Raw genomic sequence first — 22,835 nt, 5'->3', positions numbered from 1 at the left:
GTAACAAGGAAGGATTGGAAATTACTATATCCCCAAATGAATTAAGGTGTGATGATGATGTAGGAAGAGGGGGGCCTGAGTGAAATTGATTAGGAGCTCGGGACGTCCCACAGCGTGGCCATCATTTCTTGGAATATAAATGGCTATAAAAGAATAGTGTCCTAAGAGAGCTTTTCTAATATTCTAAAGAGTTCTGATATTCTGTGTCTGCAAGAGACCTGGCTGTGCGACGAAACCCTCGCCACTGAAACTACGGGTATGGAGGGGTTTGCCCACCATTCGAAGGCCGCAAGGAAGAATCCTTGTGGTAGACCCTCAGGTGGTCTACTGACATTCGTGTCCACTAAAATTGCCAGAAAATAGAAAACCTCGATTTAAGTTGTGAGTGGGCATTAGGGAGTAGAGTATTGACTCTGAATGTAGATCCTTGTTATGAAGGTATATGTATTATTAATGTATACATCCAGAGGGGGAAAGATGACTATAAGGTGAACCTGGAAAAATTATCAAAGGATTTGGATAAGATATGTGATTCCTACCCACATGATGTGTTTCTAATGCTGGGGGATTTTAACCACAGATTAGATCCCGGGAGAATAGACTCTTGTGGTAGAGAATTTCTAAAAGCCTATAATATAGGGTCTGCTATGTTCCCCAGCGGAGAAATTTCACATCAAGATATGGCCCTAGGTCAATTGTTGCGGTCTATGGGCCTTTTATGCGCAAATGGTAGAATGGAATCTGACCGGCCGGCAAGTTGTACATTCAGGTTGGGCCAGCAAACGTGCCCGATAGATTATGTTTATACACATGCTTGAAGCTTCGAATTATTCAAATATTTCAAAGTGGTCAGGGTGGAAGGGAGTGATCATTATCTTCTGCTGACTAAATTATATGCAAAAAGGGGTAGACAGAGAGAACAAGTCTTCCAAGTACAGGTTGAATATCCTAAGGGACTCACGACCCGTATAACAGATGAGCACATAAAAAAATTAAGTGGTGTTCAGCAGATAATTGTATTAGAAAAATTGCCACATGAGAATGATAATGCCTGGTACGCAAATTCAATAAGCCAATCGGTAGAATGTTTAAGAGTAAAATTTAAATATGGTAAACCTGGAGAAGCCAGGAGTAAAAGATTAAACATTAATAACAGACCGTGGTACGATGACGAATGCCGTAAAGCGAAAGCTTGTATCAGGCAAAAAGAAAGAAGACTTAGAGGCCTTTTAATGTAGAACGTTTAACTGACCTTCGGAAGCTACAGATAAAATATAAAACAATTATCAGAAATAAAAAAAGAAACTTTCAAGATAGATGCTGGGCAGATTTGCTAGAGGCAATTGAAGATAAGAATGAGAAGAGCTTCTGGAAGTTGGTGCAGGAAAGCTCCAGTAAATCGCAGGCCTCTTTGCAGTGTTTGGTTCCCGAGGATAAATGGGTGGATGATCTGGAATAAATTACAGGAAGTGGCCAATTCATGATAGAGTAACAACATTGGTATGGCCAAGTGTGAGAGAAGAGCTAAGAGAGCATTTTACCCAAAGCCACATTAGGATGATTATCTCAAGCTTAAATTTAACCTGGGCAGCTGGGCCAGATAATTTGCCGGCCATAGTGTTGAAAACTAACCCAGATTGGTGGGCTGAGTTCTTTGCATATGTTTCAGGGGATCCCCAACACAGGGATCATGCCAGATAACTGGAAAGTAGCAATCGTTAGACCTATCCACATAAAAGGCGATATAAATGCTCCTAAGAATTACAGATTAATAAACCTTTTGGATATAGGAGAAAAGCTATTTGCCAAAGTAATCCTGGGATTACTAAAAGAGTGGGTAGTAGATAATCAGATTGTGCCCCCAGAACAGGGAGGGTTTAAGGAGGATCACTGAACGGTAGACCACTGCTTTGCTCTATGGGCAATAGCGCGGAAGTCGACTGAGCAGAGAGGCAGCCTCTTTTGCTTCTTTGTGGACCTTCACGCAGCATTAGACCTGGTGGACCGGAGACAGGTGTGGTGATGGGTTATAATATTCCTGATGACATACTGAGCCTGATTCGAGCCCTGCATTCAGAAAACTGGGCCCAGATAATCTTAGATGCAGATGGAGGTTTATCCCGGAAAATCGAAATCAGCAAAGGCCTGAGACAGGGTTGTGTTCTGGAACCTCTGCTCTTTTCCCTGCTTATTGCAGATCTGCCACAAATTCTATGCAGTACAAGGGGGGTAAGCCCGAAACTAGATGGGAAACATATCTCGTGTCTACTCTATGTGGATGACCTGGTAATTATGGACCAGACAGAGATAGGTATACAACGAAAATTACTTAGGTTTAAAGAATATTGCCAAGTCAAAAAACGTGTAGTTAATATAAAGAAGACTAAGATTTTATGTTACAGTAGAAGGAAAACTAGGTTCTCCTGGTATCTAGGCAATGAAAAATTGGAAAAAGTAACTGAATATAGATGCCTGCGGATGTGGTTTCAAAGAAATTTGCATTAGCACACTCACCTGGAGGCACTAAAACTGAGGACTTCGGCCGTGTTGAAGGGATTAAAAACATTTAAAGGTGTGTAAGGGGAAATGTCGGACAGACCAGTTCTAAAAGCTTATTCAGCCATGGTGCCTCCTCAATTTTTGTATGTTGCAGAGATATTATATCTGAGTGACAAAAATAGCTGGGATGTTGAGGAGGGAAACAGTTTGAAAATCTCTTTTCTCTGCCCAAATCTTCTATGGTGCAGGCAGTGAGGCTTGAACTGGGAACCACCTCATGGGGGATTATAACTTGCATGGCCCTACTACGATTCTGGCAACGTGTGAGCTTGGGTCAAGATCTTAAAATCTCACAATGGTGCCAGAATGAAATTATAAAAAGTGATTTAACCTGGGCAAAATAAACTAGAGTTATAGTTCGCAAAGCTTACTGTCAGTTAAAGATTAAACTGAGATCAATAAGCGAAAGCTTAAGATGCTGGGTTCTGAAGTCTCCCAAGCACAGGATCAAGACTATCTTTCTAGGAAAAGCTCAGTTCCCAATATGGTTAGAGTGTGGCAAAAAGATCAACATTTTCCTTATATTGACAGGCTACCCAGTAGTCAGTTAAGGCGTGAAGTGCTAAGACTAAGAATTGGGGTAAATCCATGTTATGCGAGCAAAGAGTTAAAAAGCTTTATGCTAAATAATGAAGGTAAATGTACTTGTACTTTAGGAACAACTTGTAATATCATACATATTTTATTAGATTGTCAGAAGTTGTTAGAACTGCGAATACAATTTTTATGCCTGATTTTTCAAAAAGTATGGTAATAAAAATAGGTTGCAAGCAGTAAACCTTTTACTGGACCTGGCCAATCTGGACATAGATTGTGACATGGGTAAATATATCAAAAAAGTTAAGGAGTTCCTAAAATGTAATGATTATTGAGAGATTTAGGCCAAGCGTAATAGGAGACGGAAAAACATAAGACTAAAAATCATGTGGTAACAAAAATGTTATATTTCAGGATTTTAAATTGAAATTGTGTGTTTAAAAAATAAAATGCTAGTTTTTAATGTTTTGTTTTTTGTGAGGATGGTTTTTAGATGATGTTTAAAAGCTGTATATCCTGGATTTTATTATGAGGTGTTTTATTAATTGGTTACTTTGATGGTTGTAATAGACCGAATAAAATTTTATTGAACTGAACTGAACTGAATACTTCAGCTCTAAACTTTTCTTGCCTCATGGATTGAATAGCAAAAATCACCCCCCTCAAATAGGCCTTATAATAATCCCAAATGATTTCGATTAGGCGGTTCCTAGATTTAACTCGAAGAACCCCTCTGAGTCCTCTAACAATTTTTTTACCACGTCATCCTCAAGCAGAATGGTTCGATCCAAAGTCCACCTCTTGGTACTTTGTTGACCAGAGAGCTTTAAGGCTAGAGAGACTGCCAAATGATCTGAGAGATGACCACCTAAATGCTTAACCTCCTTGACCATTCCCCATAGCTCCTCTGCAATCAAAAAAAAAGTCTAGCCTTGATTTATGCCCTAGCTTCTTGTTATGGAAGGTATACTCCTTTTTTGCCCCCCATTTTTTCCTCCAAATATCAATCCAACCCAACTGATGAATAGCATTCACCAGGAGAGATCTTGTTTTAGAATTATATATGGATCTATCCCTATATGCTTTATCCATTTGGGGATCTAGAAACAAATTAAAGTCTCCCGCTAAGATTAGAGGATCTTTAAAATCTAAAAGTTCTTCCATCATTTCTCTAAGCGGGAGGGGATCGTCCAAATTTGGTCCGTAATACCCCGCAACTGTGAATTTGTGAGAATGATATTTAATCCTTGCTATGGCCCATCTGCCCTTCTTATCAACTCTAGACTCTTCTACTGCTAAGGCTGGATTAGTTTTTACCGAAATGGCAATGCCTCTTACAGTTAATTGCTGAGAGGTACATACCACATCCTGAATCAATTTTTACGTGTTACAAACCTCCCTCAGCTCTTTCTTTGTAAGATGGACCTCTTGGAAGTATAAAAATCTGCTCGGGCGCGTCTTTCAAATATTGAAATATCCTCTCCCTTCTATGAGTTACCCTCAGACCATTTGGATTCCAAGTTAAGACCTTCAGGTGTATATCCTGGGCTAGCCTACGCTGTGACATTGCTTCCTTGATGGATGTTATAATTGGCGAATCGGACACTATTTTTCTTTATTTTTTACCCACATGCTCCCCACCCTGTGCTGAGCCTCCATCCTCCCACTATCCCACCCCACCCACTGCCCCTTCCTAGTGCTCCCCTTGAGAACCCCCTTCTCCTTTTTGGCCCTACTCTGGCCTTGAGGCTCCCACTTCTGACATCGGATGGCATATTTACATATTTACCTTATGAGATATATACAAAATTACATTTTGTTCTCTTTTCTCGCCTTTTTTTCCTGCACTTCCTTTGTGGCCTGTACATCCCAGACCTGAAAGGGAGCTACTCTTTAAGGCCCTATTGAGGATCTCATCCTGTAGAGCATACGTTAAGAAATGTATTAGAATCTTTTTTGGTCTGGTCTTATTCGGATTCAATATGTGCAGGTCTCTGTGGACTCTCTGTATGTCTCTAATAAGGTCTTGCTCTGACGCTTCCACTGCTGTAGCTTGTTTAATAAGTTTAACTACAAACTCGGTAATATTGTCGCCTTCCGCCCCTTCTGGCACTTTCAATAGACAAAGATTATTTCTTCTCGGAGCATTTTCTATGGATTCCAATTTTTCCTGATATCCCTGCTCCCCTTGTCTTAGGTCATCGATTTTCTTTGTATGTTGAGTAGCTAAGGTTTTCAGTTCTGTGACTGTGGATTCTAAAGCCGCGGTTCTAACAGCTAATGCATCAAACTTTTCCTCTAATTTTTCACTATAGGATTTAATTTCTTGTTGGTTCTTCTTTGAGACCTTAAACCCATTCCTCATCTCCTGACTTAGAGATTGTAACATTAGCAAGACCGATTGGTCGTTGGGGGCCTCGTCAACATCTTCGTCTAATGTCTCCGTACCCAAGCTCCCCCTCCTTACGGAGGTCTTCCCCTAGGTCTAAACATCCATGATATTCAGCAGGGAACCTTTAGCTTCCTTTAATAATAAATCTTCATTGCTAGATGATGCTAATCCATTTTGCGGGCTGGGTGTTTTATCACTCAATCCAGAGCTCTGCATATTTGCTATATCAGCTAGATCTTCCAGTGGCTGGTATCTATTCGGACTCGAAAAGCCTTCTAAGAAGTTAGAATCCGTGAAAGCGGAGCCAACAGATAAGGGTTTTAGCTCAAGAGTGGGAGGAATTACCTTGAAATATTGCTTGAGCGAAGGAGCGGACTTAGTTTTTTGTATAGCTCCTTGAGGGGGTGAATTTTTAAGACCAGACCTCCTCTTCTTCGATCTTGACTTAGCTTTAGAGGAGAGGGGGGGTTTAGTCTTAGAAAGTGGTACTTTATTTTTTTGTAGCGTAATATCTTTTTTCGCAGGTATTAAGATATTAGGCGTTACCACCTCTTGCTTTTTGCTCCTAAGAGTATACCTAGAGACTTGTGGTCTTTGTGAGTCACTCCTAGAATGAGGCAGAGTGTCTTCAGCTATTAATCCAGAAAGTGAAATGCAATCAGCATCTTTTTGAGTGGCTGCCCTGATGGATTCTGGTGAAGAGAGTCTGTAAGTATACGTAAACCCCTGACCTCTGCCCGCATGGGAAATCCTTTGAGGCTGCGCCCCCTTCTCACCTCCCACGCAGCTCACCCACTGTGCTACCCCCCTTCAGTCCTACTATTTTGCAGCCCCCTCAACTCCTCCTCCTTCTCCGTAGTTGTAGTCGGATCCTCATGATTAATGGCCACATCCGCCGCGGTGCTTCTGAGTGTTCCTGCCAGGTCTTCTCTCCCGGAGAACACAAAGATGTTGTCATACAGGGGGCTGCGCTGCTCCAAGCTCACAGAGGTCACAGAAACTCCACGGAGCACTGAGGCCTTGCTATTGAAGACGCCAGATTACTCACGCTGAATTTTACAGATTTTAGAGATCTCTGTAAGTTTACATTTCAATCACCACATCAGCCCGACTTGCGCGCGCTGATTTCCCCAAGAAAACACAAACGCATAGCCAAGAACTCCATTCGATATCGTGGAGCCTCCCAACTAGCTACTGCTGCTAGCCGCCATGTTTTCCCGCCTTCTTCCTATCCCCCTCTCGTGTGATTTACTGTTTACTGCCATTCATCGTAAGGTTCAAAGGTATATCCTTAAAATTGGGAACCACTGTTAAAGTAATAAAGTATTTGTATCTGAATATGTTTTGAAATATGAATCTACATTCATTACAATTTGCGAGTCTCCTTTTCAGGTGTTCCAGTAGGTCCAGTCGGTCCAGTAGGTCCAGTAGGTCCAGTAGGTCCAGTAGGTCCAGCTCCTGGCAGAGTGTTAAGCCCAAAGAAACCAGGTAAGTACTGCTTATCACTTTTACATTACCTTACATTTGATACATCACAATATTCAAGAGATTTCTATAGTGTGCACTGTCTCTTTGATTTCGCTTGTGTTTAAAAAAAAAAACTTTTTTACATGTACTCTGCACAATTGTACTAATGGTCTCTTTAATGCCAGGCTGCCTGGGGTGGTTACGTGATTGTGGCACAGCCTACGGTGACTGGCCCTGTAGACACACAGGGACGGTATTGTTTAATGTGGAGCAGAATGGATTGCCATTCAATTACCCTAGGAAACTGTTATGGCTCAAATATTGATGATGCTGAATTTTGTTACCAAGCTTTGGGGACCTGTGATAAATATTGACTCAAGAGTTTTTCAAATGTAATATAGACTTTGTCCCACTGCTCTCCATTGTATGAGAGGCCTTTAAAGTTACCTTTTGCAGAACCTGCATTGCGTAAAGCAGAGGTATTGTTCATGATGTCCAGAATTTTCTTTGAAAATTAAAGATTGAGATTAAACACCTGGAGTCCAGGTGGGTTAGACCTCATAATGGGGAGATGGAGGCCAAGCTCAGATATGCACTCACTGAATATCAGACCACTGCAGACAAAGAATGCTTATTTCATAGCAAATACTCTCAGACATGAACTTGTGGAGAGAGCGAGAGGCCTGGGAAGGTGCTGGCTGAGCGGATCTGCAGGCGATGGTTCTCCAACTATGATCTGGAAATTAAGGATGTGGACGGCACTCTACATAAGGACACTGCTGACATTTTACTAATTTTCTTGACATTTTACTCTACATTCTGTACTACACAGAGAACAAGTCCACTGGATATAAACGTTTTCTTAGATGGTGTGGCTTTGGGATGGCTGAGCAATGCACAGCAGGAGTTACTATTTTATGAAATTGAGATTGATGTGATTAGAACTGCTATAATACAGCTGTGTCCAGCCATGCCCCGGGGTCCGAAGGCTTACCAGGGGATTTCTATAAAACCTATGTGGGCTCACTGGTCCCAGTCATCAAGGCTGTATATGCCGAAGTGTGAGAGCAGGGCATCCTCCGACCCTCAATTCAAGGGGCCATGATTATATCGCTTTTAAAACCTGGCAAGCAAGTGGATACCTGTGAATCTTATTGCCATCGTTCACTTATTAATTGTGACGTGACGATTCTTGCTAAAATACTAGCTAATCACTTGAGCATTTTAATGGAGTTGCTGGTGTGGCCCAATCAATCCTGTTTCATACCGGGACGGGCTACTTCCAGGGCCGGACTGGCAATGCCGGGCACCAGGCAATCCCCCGGTAGGCTGGATGGCATGGGGGCCGTTTTTTTGGCAGGGGGCCTGTATTGGTCCTGCCGGCGGCGTTGGTCACAAAAAGAAATCAGAGAAGTTCACATGACTCACTTACACTCTGCATGAGTCTCTCCTCGCTTAGCGCTGCGTCCGCGAAAAAGAAACAGGCACAAGTTCCAACTCTATCTCTGTCTGAGTCATTTAGATTCAATCTACATAAATAATTGCATGCAGCGTGCAGATGTCTCTGTGGCCGCCGCTGCGTCTGCGCGGCGCGCGCAGTCTCTTCAGTTCACCCACCTGAGGGTGGGGTGGCCGGTGGTCAGGGCCGGACTGGGAACTAAAAGCAGCCCTGGCAACTTTTGCCAAAGCAGCCCCCATCTGGCGTGTAGCGAGCGAGCGAGCCCAACCGGTAGGGGGGTTTGGGGAAAATTTTGGAAAGAGACAGACCAAAATGGTGAATTTTACAGCACATTTTTCATTACATATTCAATTGTATTCACTTTCAAAGCACAGTAAATAGTGGATCGTGACTTTAAAGAGCACCAGGTTACCCACCCAGACATATGTACCCATAGACATGCTTTCAGAGAGCACCAAAAATAGACACGAGTAGTGAATCAGAAAGAACAAAGTAAAAGTGAGACCAGCCCCCACATGGTTTGTAGCGAGCAAGCGCAGTGAGCAACCTCTACTAAGGGGAGTTTGCGGGGTTGTCCCCCCCCAAGACAATTTTGGAGACAGAAAGGCCAAAACAAAGCATTTTTCAACACATCTTTCATTACATATTAGATTGTATTAACTTTTAAAGCATAGTAATGGTCGCAGTGGTGGGCGTAAGGGCATTTACTGTGGTATGGTAAATCTGGTCCCATTCTTGGACATGCAGGAGTCCCGTCCTAAACCTTTCAGGAATTTAACAGAAACACACAAGGGCCACAAGTGTTAAAACAAATCTGAGGGGGTGGGGTCATTTTTGAAGCTCCCACACCACAATAAAATATGAACGGTGTAGAGAATGTTGATACGTGCAAGGAAGGGCGTCTAAGCCTCCCCTTTTGAGGGCTCCCTGTCCAGTCGTCAACAAAACATTTTTTTTATCTAGGCCACATAATTAATTACTCAAATGTTACCAAGAAAACATGCCAAACAGAATACCATTAATCAATATATTCAAACTCAATGTACTCCTCCGGTTTCATACGGTCATAATATAAGGAGACACTGGGTTCAACACATCCTGTGTGTGCTGCTCAGAACACTGCAAAATACAGTAATTAGTGAAAGAGGCCCATTTGAAGACTGCTCTACAAAATACCCTCAAACTAAAACAAGCCACCCTGTCCCACTCTGCCAGGTCTGCATTCTGCCCAGTACCAGATCTCTGTGCAAACAAACAACTGCGCTAATTGAGTACAAACAGAGCAGCATCATCATAGGGTCCCACTCCCAGAGCTCTATCAGTGTTAAAAGGCCTCATAAGGCACTGGGTCCTTCTTGCTAGAATCTGAGCCACCACCAGAAGGACAACTTTGATATAAAGGAATCATGCCAACACACCAACACCAGTCATTGAGTACCAGCTACTAAATAAGTCGTGAAAGACTCAGTGTAGAACATTAAGAGATTTATCAAAACTTCAGCCTTTTATTAGGCGTTACTAGCTTGTGTCCAAACAATACACTGCTGGCCGCTGCAGGACTGGAGACTCTACTAATTTCTAAGGTGCACAATTGCTAAAAACACACTTCTGTCTGTGCTGCCAACTTATTTATTAGTACAGTGAGTCCTGCCATCGACAACAGCTATGATCTGCAGTGCTCGGGACAAAATTTAGGCCAACTTGCAACTCAAGTCCTAAAAGAAATAGTAGAGGACTAATAAGAAGTGTGCAATTATGTCAAGTGGAGTGACGTCACAGAAAGCAATTTAACCGCCTTACAGCTCACATTTCAAGAAAATAGATGTATCTTACATTTAAAAGTAAGAAACAGAGTGGCCAAGTAGGATCTTTTAATGTAAATGTACACACTAATAGAGTACTTGCTAGTTACATGTACAAACTGCAGTTTAGTGAACAAAATAAACAAGTGCAGTGTATTTTCAGAGATGTTTGGTGTTCTTGCATTTCTTTTCCTGCAGTTGTGTTTAACCAACATGAAAGCACAAATAAGTCTCCTTTTTACATTATTAAAAAACACATTTGTAAATAGTGGGCAGTTAGCAACTTAAAACAACTTTCTAGGCCAGGCTCATGACTCTGCCGGCGGAGTCACAGCTCAGCTGGTGCCGTGCCAGGACTGGGACTGCGGGGCCTGCTGTGGTGAGGCATAGATCTCCTGGCTATTGTCCTTGTGAACCTGTAAATCATGTCCTACGTGCACCCGAGGGCACAGCTGTACTAGCTAAAACCTATGAAATCTGCTTAGCTAGAGGCCTGCCTGTAAGACCTGACCTCGTTGACAGCCAGGTAGCAGAGCAAGTCATTCATTAAACATGTTAGCCTGAGTGAAATGTGCCCAGATGGGTCCCAAATCCCTCCCACTCAAATGAGTCAATTACAACTAATCTGATAACTTAAAAAGAGGGTTTAAAATGGGCCGCACTTTTAAGAAAGCACTGTGCCATGTTTTTCAACACCTTAGAATTTCTTTTGCACACATAATAATGGCATATATAAAATGTTATTACAAATTATTTGCAAGAGTGTCAGAAAGAGAATGGGGTGTAAATTCTATGCATTCGCACTGAGTGAAACAGCATGTCTACTCAGGGGGATGATCCCGGGCCACCGCCCGACTAGGCTTGAGTCCTCCCAGGCCTGCTTTCCTGCCTCTGTTATCAAGTGATCATAAAGTACTTTCCATCATTCCATGCACAAGGGTGCCCGGGCCAGTGACAGTCACATCCTTTGCATCATTCTAAGTGGTGCAATAGCATCATGGTTCAGAAACAATCAACTCCACTCTGGCGCAGGCAGAGAATGGCTGACCAGGGACATCTGCATTTAGAGCCATCTCCGAATAAAAAAGCGCCTTTGCTCAAGTTGGCTGATGCCAGTTCGGCCACCAGCCCAGGAGTCACTCTCCCCAGTGTATGTGTCAGTCTCAGCGAGTCAGGGCCAGCCAGGCCCGCAGCGAGGGCGGAGCCGAGACGGAGCGCAACTCAACTCAAGCCAGGCAGGCAGCACCAACACCCACCACCTCGCTCCTGCAGCCGGCTCGGCCTCCCTGGACCCTGCTCACCAACAGCAGGTCTGCCCTGCTCACAGTGTCACAATTTTAAATCCACACTCAGGTGCCCCAGGGGCGCTGCTTAAACAAAGGTATAGGCCAAGGTCCTGGCCCCTGGGCCGGGGGATGGGGGCAGGGCCGGCTTTAGCACTGGTGGCGCCCAGTGCAACAATGTTTTTTGGTGCCCCCCATGACCACCTGCGCAATGAATTCCCGCACTACCACCACCCCGTAAAAGTCTCCATAACCACTCTCACTCAGATGCATTTAATTCGTTTTATAGTGTAACTCATAAAAGTGAAGGGTGTCAGAGCACTTTACATTGCACACACATTACTCAATCATATGTGTGTAAATCAACGTATAGGAAACGTTACTTGAGACAGAATGGTAGGATTTATATGTCCCCCATTCTGTTAGGCAGTAAAGTTTAGGGGGGCTTGATCTGGAGAAGCACAAACTCAGGATTTAAAACGTAAAACCATGATTGGGGATTATCTTTAATAATTGGAATTGATTTCTACCCAAATCAACACTTTGTACAACATTAGAATATTGAAAGTCTGCAATTCAGTTCTTTGATGACAGTTAATAGCTCACTGATTTTTATAAGTATTTTAACTAATAAACCACAAGTAACAAAACAAAGTCTCTGACAAAGCAGTAACCCCCTGACCTATTTACGTTATGTTCACTTCGGGACTTATGATGAATCAAAAAATCCCCAAGTCAAAACTCCAACTAGACAAATCTTCTTTCTCTCTCCATGAACAACATCACATCGCTCACCGGAGTGGGCTTGACATTTTATTGTTGGCTGAAAATTGCTGGAGGTCAGAAACACTGCTATGGGTGCTTTTAAAAACAATATAGTATAGCAAACAGGCGACCCAATGCAAAGTCGGCCCCTGTGGCACCACCATAGAGCCGGCCCAGGGTGGGGGGGGGGGGTCGGAGGGTCGGAAGGCCTCTACCTTTGTTTAATCCCGTCCCGGCCCTCAAACGCCTGGACGCCGGACACGGTTATTACACGAACAGACAAAAAAGGAACTAATGAGTGACTCATCGGAGGGCGGCACTGCAGGCGGCAGCAGGTAGTGGAACAGGCAGAGGCAGGGGCTAGAAATAATTAAATTATGGGCAGCTCTCTCACCAGGTGTCGACGTCATGTCAGTCTCTGCTGGCTTACTTCAGGAGTGCTCCTCGAGACCTTGACCTGGCCTCACCACCAGTCACCCACACTTTTTAATGAGCATGATCACCACCGGCCGCCCCACCCTAAGGTGGGTGAACTGAAGAGACCGCCCGTGCCGCGCAGACGCAGCGGCGGCCACAGAGACATCTGCGCGCGACCCACCCTCACAGTGCTCCAATACACATGCATGGTATTATTTATGCAGATTGAATCTGAATGACTCAGTCAGAGATAGAGTTGTGCCTACTTTTTTTTCCCGGAACAGGGCGCGAAGCAAGGAAAGACTCATGCAGAGTGTGAGTGTGTCGTCACTGACTCGTGTGAACTTCTCTGATTTCTTTTTCTCACTAACGCCGCTGGCCGGACCAAAAATCAGCCTCAGCACCAAAACCGCCCCCTGCCAAAAAAAACGCCCCCACCCCATCCAGCCTACAGAGGGATTGCCCGGTGCCCGGCATTGCCAGTCCGGCCCTGCTGGCATCCTGAGCACACATAATGTCTCGTGTTTGTGATCATGCCCTTCAGCCTCCCACTGGCTCCCCTGTAACCGAGGTGATGAAAGCAGATTTCACCCCATGCATTCTACACCCTGCATGCCTTCATTCACTGGCTTCGAGGTACCACTTCTCTCCTTCTGCCATGCCATCACTGTGCAAAAAGACACTCGACCAGGGGCCACACTCCCCATGCTGCAACAGATACAGGCTCCCCCTCCCCAACACCCAGGCCTCAGGGCCATGTGCATCACATCCAGAGCATGACAGCAAGTCCTCAAAAGTCATTCCCTACCAAATAATTTCTGAAAACAGAGATGATCAGAAAACAAGGAGTAGAGCATCATGTTTTGGGGAAGTAGCAAAGTAAGATGAAGAGCATGCGCCTGGCCAAGCAGGGCGAGTGATGCCAAACACGCGCCCTGTTCCCAGAATTATCACAAACGCCAAAACCTCTCGGTCTTTATAGACAATAAATTGGAAAGAAATGCACACATCAAGGGTAAAACATAGTAAGCCCACCATCAGCTCCAAATACTCAGAAAAGGCCAAATTTAAAACCCCAAAATCTGTACAAGTGCTGTACATATGGGGCCTTATTTATGAAGGCCTTGCGCCGCCAGTGCGCCACTTTTAACATGGGAAAAAATGACGCACCGGTGGCGCAAGGCCTTCATAAATAAGGCCCATGGTGTCTGGAATACAGGTTCATTCATCACAGGCCTCTCAGTCAGACTCCTCGCTCTTCCAACGCCAGGAAAAGTGAACACGTCCCTTCAGTTCAGCCAACGCGTTTCGTTCTCAGAGAGAACTTTGTCAGGGCTGAAAGTAAACAAGATACAAGCATAAATATACACAGACAGAAGAATTGGACATCAAGTAAAAATATCATGAGGTCAGCAGAAGGTGCATCTAACCTTAGACAGTGGTAAATCCACAGAAGTTCCTTCCAACAGCAAGGCTTATGATATATCTGAATAGAAACAAAAGAGAATAATATACTTGAAAAAATATAAAGGGAAGGCTAAAAAAGCTTTTTTTTCCCTTCCCTTTAATTTATTTTAGGTTTTGTTTTCAGATATATCATAAACCTTGCTGCTGGAAAGAACTTCTGTGGATTTACTTGTAAAATTCAGGAACGTGACTACTCTTAATATTCTTTTCCGCTGTCTAAGGTTAGATGCACCTACTGCTAACCTCATGATATTTTTACTTGATGAGGTAATTGGCGGAAAATATAAACTCTTCTACGTTGCCTTCCTTTTTTAGGGATCCCCACTGTCCATTCAGTTGTTCTTGGTGTACATGATATAGCTGTACTCACATAGGATAACATATTAGTTCTCCCCTTCAATAGGGGTATTACCCAGAGAAGGTGAGTTGATATTTACCTTTCTCTTCATTTTGTGGATTCAGCTTTTAACTGGATGACCAGATATTTGATTTGGTCTTTGGTCAGATCCATTATAGGGATTTCTTCACCTCCTCTTTTAAGTGTTGATTGGTCCTTTTGACCCTGACAATTTGTCGTTTCACATTAGTGTTTTTTTATTGTTTCTGTGTTTGGTGCTTTTGTCTCTCCATTTATAAATGTATGAACTAATATTTTTGTAATTTTTTCCTTGTTTAAGATGTATACATATTTTATTCATGTCTGTGTTTATGTGCAAAATATATATATATATGTTTGCCTCATATTTGTCCTGTGTATATGGTGGTTGTTTCATATATATTTTTTTCTCGTTGATGTACCAGATTTTCTTTGTCATGTATAAACTTAAATGTGTACTCTGTCCAATTCTTCTGTTTGTGTATATTTATGTTTGTATCTTGTTTACTTTCAGACCTGACGAAGTTCTCTCTGAGAATGAAACGCGTAGGCTGAATTGCATCTTTCTGTGAATCATTTATGAAAATTTGAACAAGAAAGAACTCTTTTGAATAACTACAGAGCAAATTCCTGGAAAATATATTTTTTGCATTCCTGCGCACACCATAGATGCCACAGAAGTGTTTGACTCCCTTCAGTGGGATTATCTTTCTGGTGTGCTATGTCGAATGGGCTTTCCTACCCTCTTACTCTCTTGGATAGCCCCAGGGACCACTGCCTGCTCTTAAGAAAAATGAAGAATGAAAAGTTAACTTTTTCTTTTTTTAAATCATCCCATTTTCTTTTAAGGAAAACGGGATGCATTTAAAAAAAACAATGCTTTATTTAAAAAGCAGTCCCAGACAACGTGGTATGCTGACTTCCGGGGAGTGCTAGCCATTCCCAATGGGATCGCAAATTGCAACAGCCTCATTAATATTCATGAACCATGCAATTTGCAACCCCATTGGGAATCACAAACAGTGCCTGAGACACTGTTGTACATCCCAATTTGCGAATCACAAATTGCGAGGCGTAAATGTGATGCAATTTGCGAGTTGCAAATTGGTAGATCGTTCATCTGGCCCTGAGTCGTTATTTATGGCGAATACAGGGATTCAGTTGATTATAAACTCGGGGAGGTTTATAACTGGCCACTGAAGTTGCTCAGTTAAAAGATGAATTGAGCTCCAAACTTACCACAGAAGAGTTACGCCAAACTCTTGAGGACGTTAACACACAACTTGAGAAGTACACTAAAGAGATCAATGAACGCAAATTGCGTAAATTCAAAAGGGATACAGTTGATAATAAACTCGGGAAGGTATATAACTGGGCCGAAATGTACGCGGCAAGAAGACAACAGAGATCACAATTCAATAAATCAACTGAAGGTGATACATCATCCTCTGACGGTTCTACACGCACAAGACAGCCTAGACAAGATTCACGGCAACCTCCGAGTTCAACTCTACCCCAACAAGGTGGGGTTCCAACTAGTCAACCTTCACAAAGTGGCCCATCCACAAGTCAACCCACGACCCAAAGCACTGGACCAGTGCCTTTTTTAGGATTAGGCACAGACGCAATCGGAGATCCCGGCGAACGCGGTTCAACAGAGCAACAGCGCTCTATAGCACAATCGACGAGGAGCCACAGAATTTAATCATAAACATTTCAGGTACTACCATCTCCACCATACAAACCAAGGTCCTTCAGAAGGTCATTTCTTTCGCTCCCACTTACACTACCAATGATCTAGAAACTCAAGTGAGCTTTTACAAGTTTATGCGAACATTACGACTAAGACATTTTTTCTCTAATGTTTGCACTACGCCCACGATAACGGAAGAGAACACCATCATGGATTTACGTCCCAAAAGTGCCTTTTTGGCCCCAGTGAGCCAAAAGACTCTGGATATATTTGAAGCACTTGTACACAAAGATCTTGACAACATCAGCCAAACAACAGTACGGCACAAACAGAATCTCACCAGGCAAGAAAAAATCGCCTTAAACCAACTGGCTACGAACAGCAACATCAAGAACTGCCCCGCTGACAAGGGCGGTTCTTTGGTAATCTTGGATACCCAGTTTCATCTGGACAGCGTGAACAACCATCTTTCTGATGCAAACACGTATATGGAAATACATTCGGATCCCACCAAGGAATACTCAGCCATCCTCCAGACCCTCATTGACAAAGCAGTAGCATTTGGAACTATCACCACCAAAGACCGCAGCTACCTCATTAAGACTCATCCCAACATTCCATATCTCTATATGATTCCCAAAATCCATAAAGATCCTATTAAACCTCCATTCAGACCCATCGTCAGCACATGCAATTCTATCCATGAACCGATTGGGACCTACATTGATCGACACCTCCAAACCTCAGTTACACAAATGGAAAGTTATCTACAAGATACCACAGACTTATTATCCAAACTCACCACCATTACCATTGATGCTCAAACACCTGTTTTACTTTGCACCATAGATGTGAACTCACTGTACACATCCATCCCCCACAATCTTGGCATTCAGGCCATGGAAGCGGCATTACTCAAAACCAACAAACCACCTGATTTACAAGTTTTTCTCATGGAACTCATCCAATTCACTTTGCTGCACAGTTATTTCAAATTTCAAGATACATTTTTCATTCAACTTTCCGGCATAGCAATGGGGAATTGTGCAGCCCCAGCTAACGCTAATCTTTTCATACACAACTTCGAAACCAAACATATACTGTCTGTCCCACATTGGCAAGATCATCTTAAAATCTATTACCGGTACATTGACGACATTTTTCTAATATGGACTGGCACTGAACAACAGCTCACCTTCGCTATCAGCCACCTTAACACCGTTAATGAAAGAATCCAATTCACCCACAATCTCAACCGGACTACAATTTCATTCTTAGATGTGAACATCATCATCAAAGATCACAAATTAGAATCATCCATATACACAAAACCAACTGATCGGAACAACTACCTTCACTACTCAAGTTTTCATCAACCCAGCCTGAAGAAACACCTGCCATGCTCACAATTAATGCGAGCTAAGAGAATTGTTTCCTCAGAAGAGTCTTTTAAACAAGACAGCACCATCATTATGAACAAATTTCTTAACAGAGGTTACCCCAATCAAATTGTCCAAACAGCTCACGCAAGAGTGGCCACCATTGATCGTTCTACTCTACTAAAATCCAAACCCAAAATTACTTCCAACGAACAACGCAACGTATTTGTCTCCAAATTTTCTACCAAAAGCTGCCTGATCAAAAAAAGCATTACCACCCATTGGCAAATACTCCAACTAGAACCTGATTTCAACACACTGTTCAATGAATTGCCCATTTTTGCTTACCAACGCTCAAAAAATCTACGGACAATTATAAAACCTCGAACTACCCAATCTACCATCTATAAAGGAACAATCCCATGTCATAACTGTCAGAACTGTCATAATATAATACTAGGAAACAGCATAAATCACCCAAGCACAGGCACGCGAATTTTGCTACAAGTGAATGCTACATGCGACACTACGATCGTTGTGTACCTCTTGAAGTGCTCTTGCGGATTACCCTACGTAGGGAAAACTGAACGCAAAATTAAAACTAGACTCAATGAACATCGGAGCAACATCAGAAACGAAAATTTGAAATCTTGCGTCTCTGCTCACTTCACACAACATAATCACAACAACAGTCAAATCCGCTTCCTCATTTTAGAGGTCGCCAAAAAACCTGAGGGCTTAGACCCAAAAAAATACCTGCTTCAAAGAGAACTTTATTGGATATTCAAATTTGGTACCGTTCATCCGAAAGGACTCAATGAGCGTTTGGAATTTAGAAGCTTCCTTTAACGTGTACCATGAACTTTGTTGACCGCAAATGTTGGTTTTGCTCCCTTTTTGCCTGCATTTATACATTTATTTGAATGTATATACATATTCTGTGAACTTTTTCTTTTTCTTTTTCTTTTTCTTCTTCTTCCTTTTTCTCTTTCTTTTTCTTGTTTCATCCTTTCAGTACACTCGTTTTTTTCTTCTCTTTTTCCTTTTCCCTTTCTTTCTTCCTTTTTCTGTACTAATTCTTCCTACCGTTTGTCTGATATTTTTATCTATCATATTTTGTCACCCTTGCATTCTCCCTTCCATTTTCCAGATTAAACCACTTTAAACCACATTCTATACCTGGTATCCATTTCATCACCATTTTACTACATTCTTAATTATAATTCTTATTCTTATATTTATTTTATTTGTGCTATTTTTCATCCTTGCTCGTCTACATCAACATACACTTCACACATCACTCCCTTATCACCCGTTTCTTTCTTCCCTTTTGTTTACGAATCTTTGCTCACGGGCTTCAGTCCCCTTTTCATTTCGCATGCCTGAAATAATACACGCATGCGCACGACCGCCGTTTTACTTCCGCATCCTTCGGATAGCGTTTCACTGTGTCTCGGACTTTTCCATTCCAGCGCTTTATTGCGCTACACCTTTCCGGTAAGCACACCACCCATCTGTAGCATATTCACCGGTATCTTTCACATTGTTAGAGTGTATAAACTTTAACGCCCTTTATTTGGTTTTTCCGGTTTTTCCATGTTGCATTTGCTCTCCATTGGTATCCTGGGTACTGTTTTTCTGCACTACAGCGTTCTTTGCTTCTTGCCTAAATTTCATCATCATGTCACTAATTCTTTTCCTAGAATCCGACACCTTCACAACTCTCGTGGACCTTTTGATAAACTTCACTTAATGTACACTGGGTTGTTATTTCTGCCTTCATTTTCGGAATTCACATAGTATAATCTTTTCGCCATCTTTTTAAATCAGCACCTTTTTAAACCAGCACTTTTACTCCACGTTCGACTTATCTATTCCTTCACCCCAGTTTTCTAGTTTTTTCATTCTTATACAAACACTGATTTCGCTAACCCTCGTCTTTCCTACTTTTCCACAGATAGACATTGACCCCCTGATGAAGAGCCACACAGCTCGAAATGCATTGGGGACATTGATTAACTTTCACAATAATCATGACGCAATGAAAGAATTTTTTTCATGTATTTGGAACTATTACGCAATATTGTCTTCAAGTACATTTCATCAAAATGAGTACTATTTGGATAGAAGAAATTACTTGCATCATGCCACAAAGTGAATAAAACTTTGAACATTTAAACACCTTTGGATATACTTTCTTTTTTAGCACATAGGAGTGCTCAGGTCACCCACCTTACGCTTGTAAGGTTCTTTGCGCATTATTAGTTTTTTGGCCCCTCCTGGACAGTAGGGGCTTACCCTGAACAACCTAAAAGACTGAACTTTCTTCGATCACCTATCAGATTAACTGATCTACGCTCCGAGTGCAGCGGACCTCTGTGTCTCATTATTTAATATCACAACACATGATTTTCCTGAACAAAACTGTGCAAAGCACAACATATCTTGGATTAGCCATGTTAAAGGATTTGAACACACCATGGGATCCCACTCTTACACAGTTTGACAACCGGCAGTGGTTAAAACCCTTCGATGACTACACTATTGATACAGTGCTGCATAAGAGTAGACATAACTCATCAGATCCAAATTGGAGTAGATGGCTAGGTTGAACACTAGACACTAAGAAGTGTCAGGATATATTCCTAGTTAACATCAAGAGATTTACAGGAAACAGGCATGACATGCTATATGTACAGGGTGAACATTGAGGGGTGGTAACTGTATATAGTATTGGAAAGTTGTGGCTTGATTGGCTAAAAACCTCAGGTAAAACAGCACTTGCCCTCTTATCTGATAACCTAGATGTACGAGAATTCTTGATGAGTTCTCAGACACCACACCAAAAGTGCTTCCTTCACGCTGTCTATAACGATATATGGGAAATATATCAACAAGAAGCTGCTGAAAGGTTGTGTGAGAATGACAGGGTCAATTTAGAGCAGGCTCTGGCAGTGGTAGATAATGGTATGACTACCTTATCATCTAGAATTTATTCCTTAGGTAACATACTCTCAACTACTATAGGCGTGCCTCAGCAAGACTTCTCTGCTTTACAACATGGACATTCTCAACTTACTTAAATTCTACTGTTGAGCTGGACATTAAAGACACTGCACTCTGCCCAAGTGCCATGGCGACACATTAACATCACAAATCTCTTTTTGTCTCACCATCTTTCAAAAACACCAGATAGCTATGTCATTGAAAGATGCAAAATTCTTCATGTTTCACATTGAAAGATAAGAGAATTTACCTTTTACAATTGCAGAAATAGCATCCTTAGATTGGATAATCCATGGGTACCTTACACTGCCAATATAAACATTACACTTTCAGTACTATCTACAACACCATCAAGTGGGCAAATGCTCTCAGTGGCTAAGACTACGGGAATTATTTAAGTTGGTCCTAAGTATGCAACGACATTTCTGGGGCATGCAAAGCTTGCGTGGCGATCCTGTCTTGCTACTTCATAAAATCTCCAGCAGCCATGATAGGTCCGAATTTCAGACTACTCTCGAATCTGAATTATCTGATGATGTACAGTCAAGGTTTTTTGTGGGATGAACCCAGGGGTCACCTATGTGGTGACCGTATCTTTCATTGTAACATGTTGCACACAAGTTCTGTTTCCACCTGCCCGTGTAGTTAGGGAGGGTACGTTGTGGCCTTCAATTAATCTTAACAATGTGCGTTTTGGCACCCTAAGCAAACTGAAAGTAGGCATCTAGACACCTATCTTGGCACTTGCCAGTGACCTCCAGTTTCTGCTTGTTTCAGACTGACCAGTGACACCGCAGCTGCATGGGGTTTCCCAGCCAAGTTTACTCACTCACCATTGTTCCTGCCAACAGAGGCCCTGCCCAACCCTGGACCTAAATAATGCAGGACTCAGAGTGCCCATGCAGTGAATACGTTGCTTGCGCGCACAATGCAAACCCATCTGCATCCTCAGTGCCTGGACCCACCCAGTGCCATGAACCATGGCCCACCCCACCCCCAACGATACACCCTTGCTGAGCTCTGCACTATTGATGATGGATGCTACAACAAACAATGTCCCCGCACCAACCCACACTCCACAGTAGGACCTTTTACCTGCAGCCACTGCCACTTCACATGCCACTGGAGACACACCAGACCGATGACCAGCCCCACACCGAACACACCATAGACACTACTTCAACCAAATCACCAACTCGCATGCACCCTTCTCAACACACACTCACTATATGTAGGAATGTAAGATCCTTCTGCTTGCTTACACCCACTTTTTGCCTGGGTTTGCTTAGTTTTTCTGACTAGTCTGACTGGGATCCTGCTAATCAGGACCCCAGATTCAGAACTTCTTCCCTAAATTGGACATGGTAAGTACTTAGGTACACCCCAGATTGGCTACTGATGTACCCTTGTAAATCTCTAGCATATGGTACTAAATACGGGCAGGGGTTCTCCAGGGGTGAAGCATGTAATATACCATCCATGGGAGACCACCCAACTTGTAACTACGACCTGCCATTGAAGCCTTTGTAAGTTGGTGCTAGCACAACTAACAACCAAAATAAGTTTCCATATATCTGAGGTCCCTGCACTTAAAACCTATGTCACCCTAAAGCAGGCCTTTCAATCCTGAAGGCAGGGTGCTCAGTTATAAGGGTGATGGTGCATCTGTATGAGCAGGATACCCCTAAGACCCTCAGAGTCCATTCTCCTGGGCTGTTAGTGCATCAGCCATTACAATACATCCATCAGCCATGCGTCTTTATACGATGGCTATTTCTAAACTGGCTGTAACAAACCCTGCTGTGTTTGTTATCAAACATGTTGGAAACATACCCCAACACTGTAAACAGTGTTGGAGGTAAAATGTTGGGATCATACCCCAACACTTGTAAACTGTGTTAGAGGTATGATTCCATGCACTGTAAAGCTCCTCTGGGAGGCCCTCAGTGCTCCCTGTACCAGCGTTCTAGACCCGTACAGCATTCTATGGCTGCTGCTGACCAAAGAAACAATTCTGCCCTCTTGCTGCTGAGACAAGCTCAAGCAGGAGAAGGCAGGACAGAAGAATTGCTGTCACAGAGAGGTGTGACCACCTCCCGTACAGAACTTAGTGTATTGGGACATTGTGGAGGTGCTTGCCAGTGCCACTAGATTGCTTTGAAGAGCAGATTTGTGCCCTCCTTTCTTGCTCCAATTGAAACCAGTTCAGGGAGCCATTGTCTCCCAGTCTTGC

The 22,835-nt window shown here is 42.8% G+C and overlaps 1 protein-coding gene across 1 annotated transcript in view; it reads left to right on the top strand.

The window, feature by feature from the left end:
* Positions 1–22,835, top strand: part of LOC144827955 (uncharacterized) — a 456,431-nt gene that overhangs the window by 29,996 nt on the left and 403,600 nt on the right. The window contains exon 3 of the mRNA XM_078686115.1: positions 6,881–6,976. Coding sequence (XP_078542241.1) covers positions 6,881–6,976 — 96 coding nt within the window. The remainder of the gene's footprint in view (positions 1–6,880; positions 6,977–22,835) is intronic.

This window comes from Lissotriton helveticus, chromosome 4_1 (assembly GCF_964261635.1).
Source record: "Lissotriton helveticus chromosome 4_1, aLisHel1.1, whole genome shotgun sequence".
NCBI classification, from domain to species: Eukaryota; Metazoa; Chordata; class Amphibia; order Caudata; family Salamandridae; genus Lissotriton; species Lissotriton helveticus.
The sequence above is the reverse complement of the archived record's forward strand: the minus strand, read 5'-3'. Positions and strand labels throughout refer to the sequence as shown.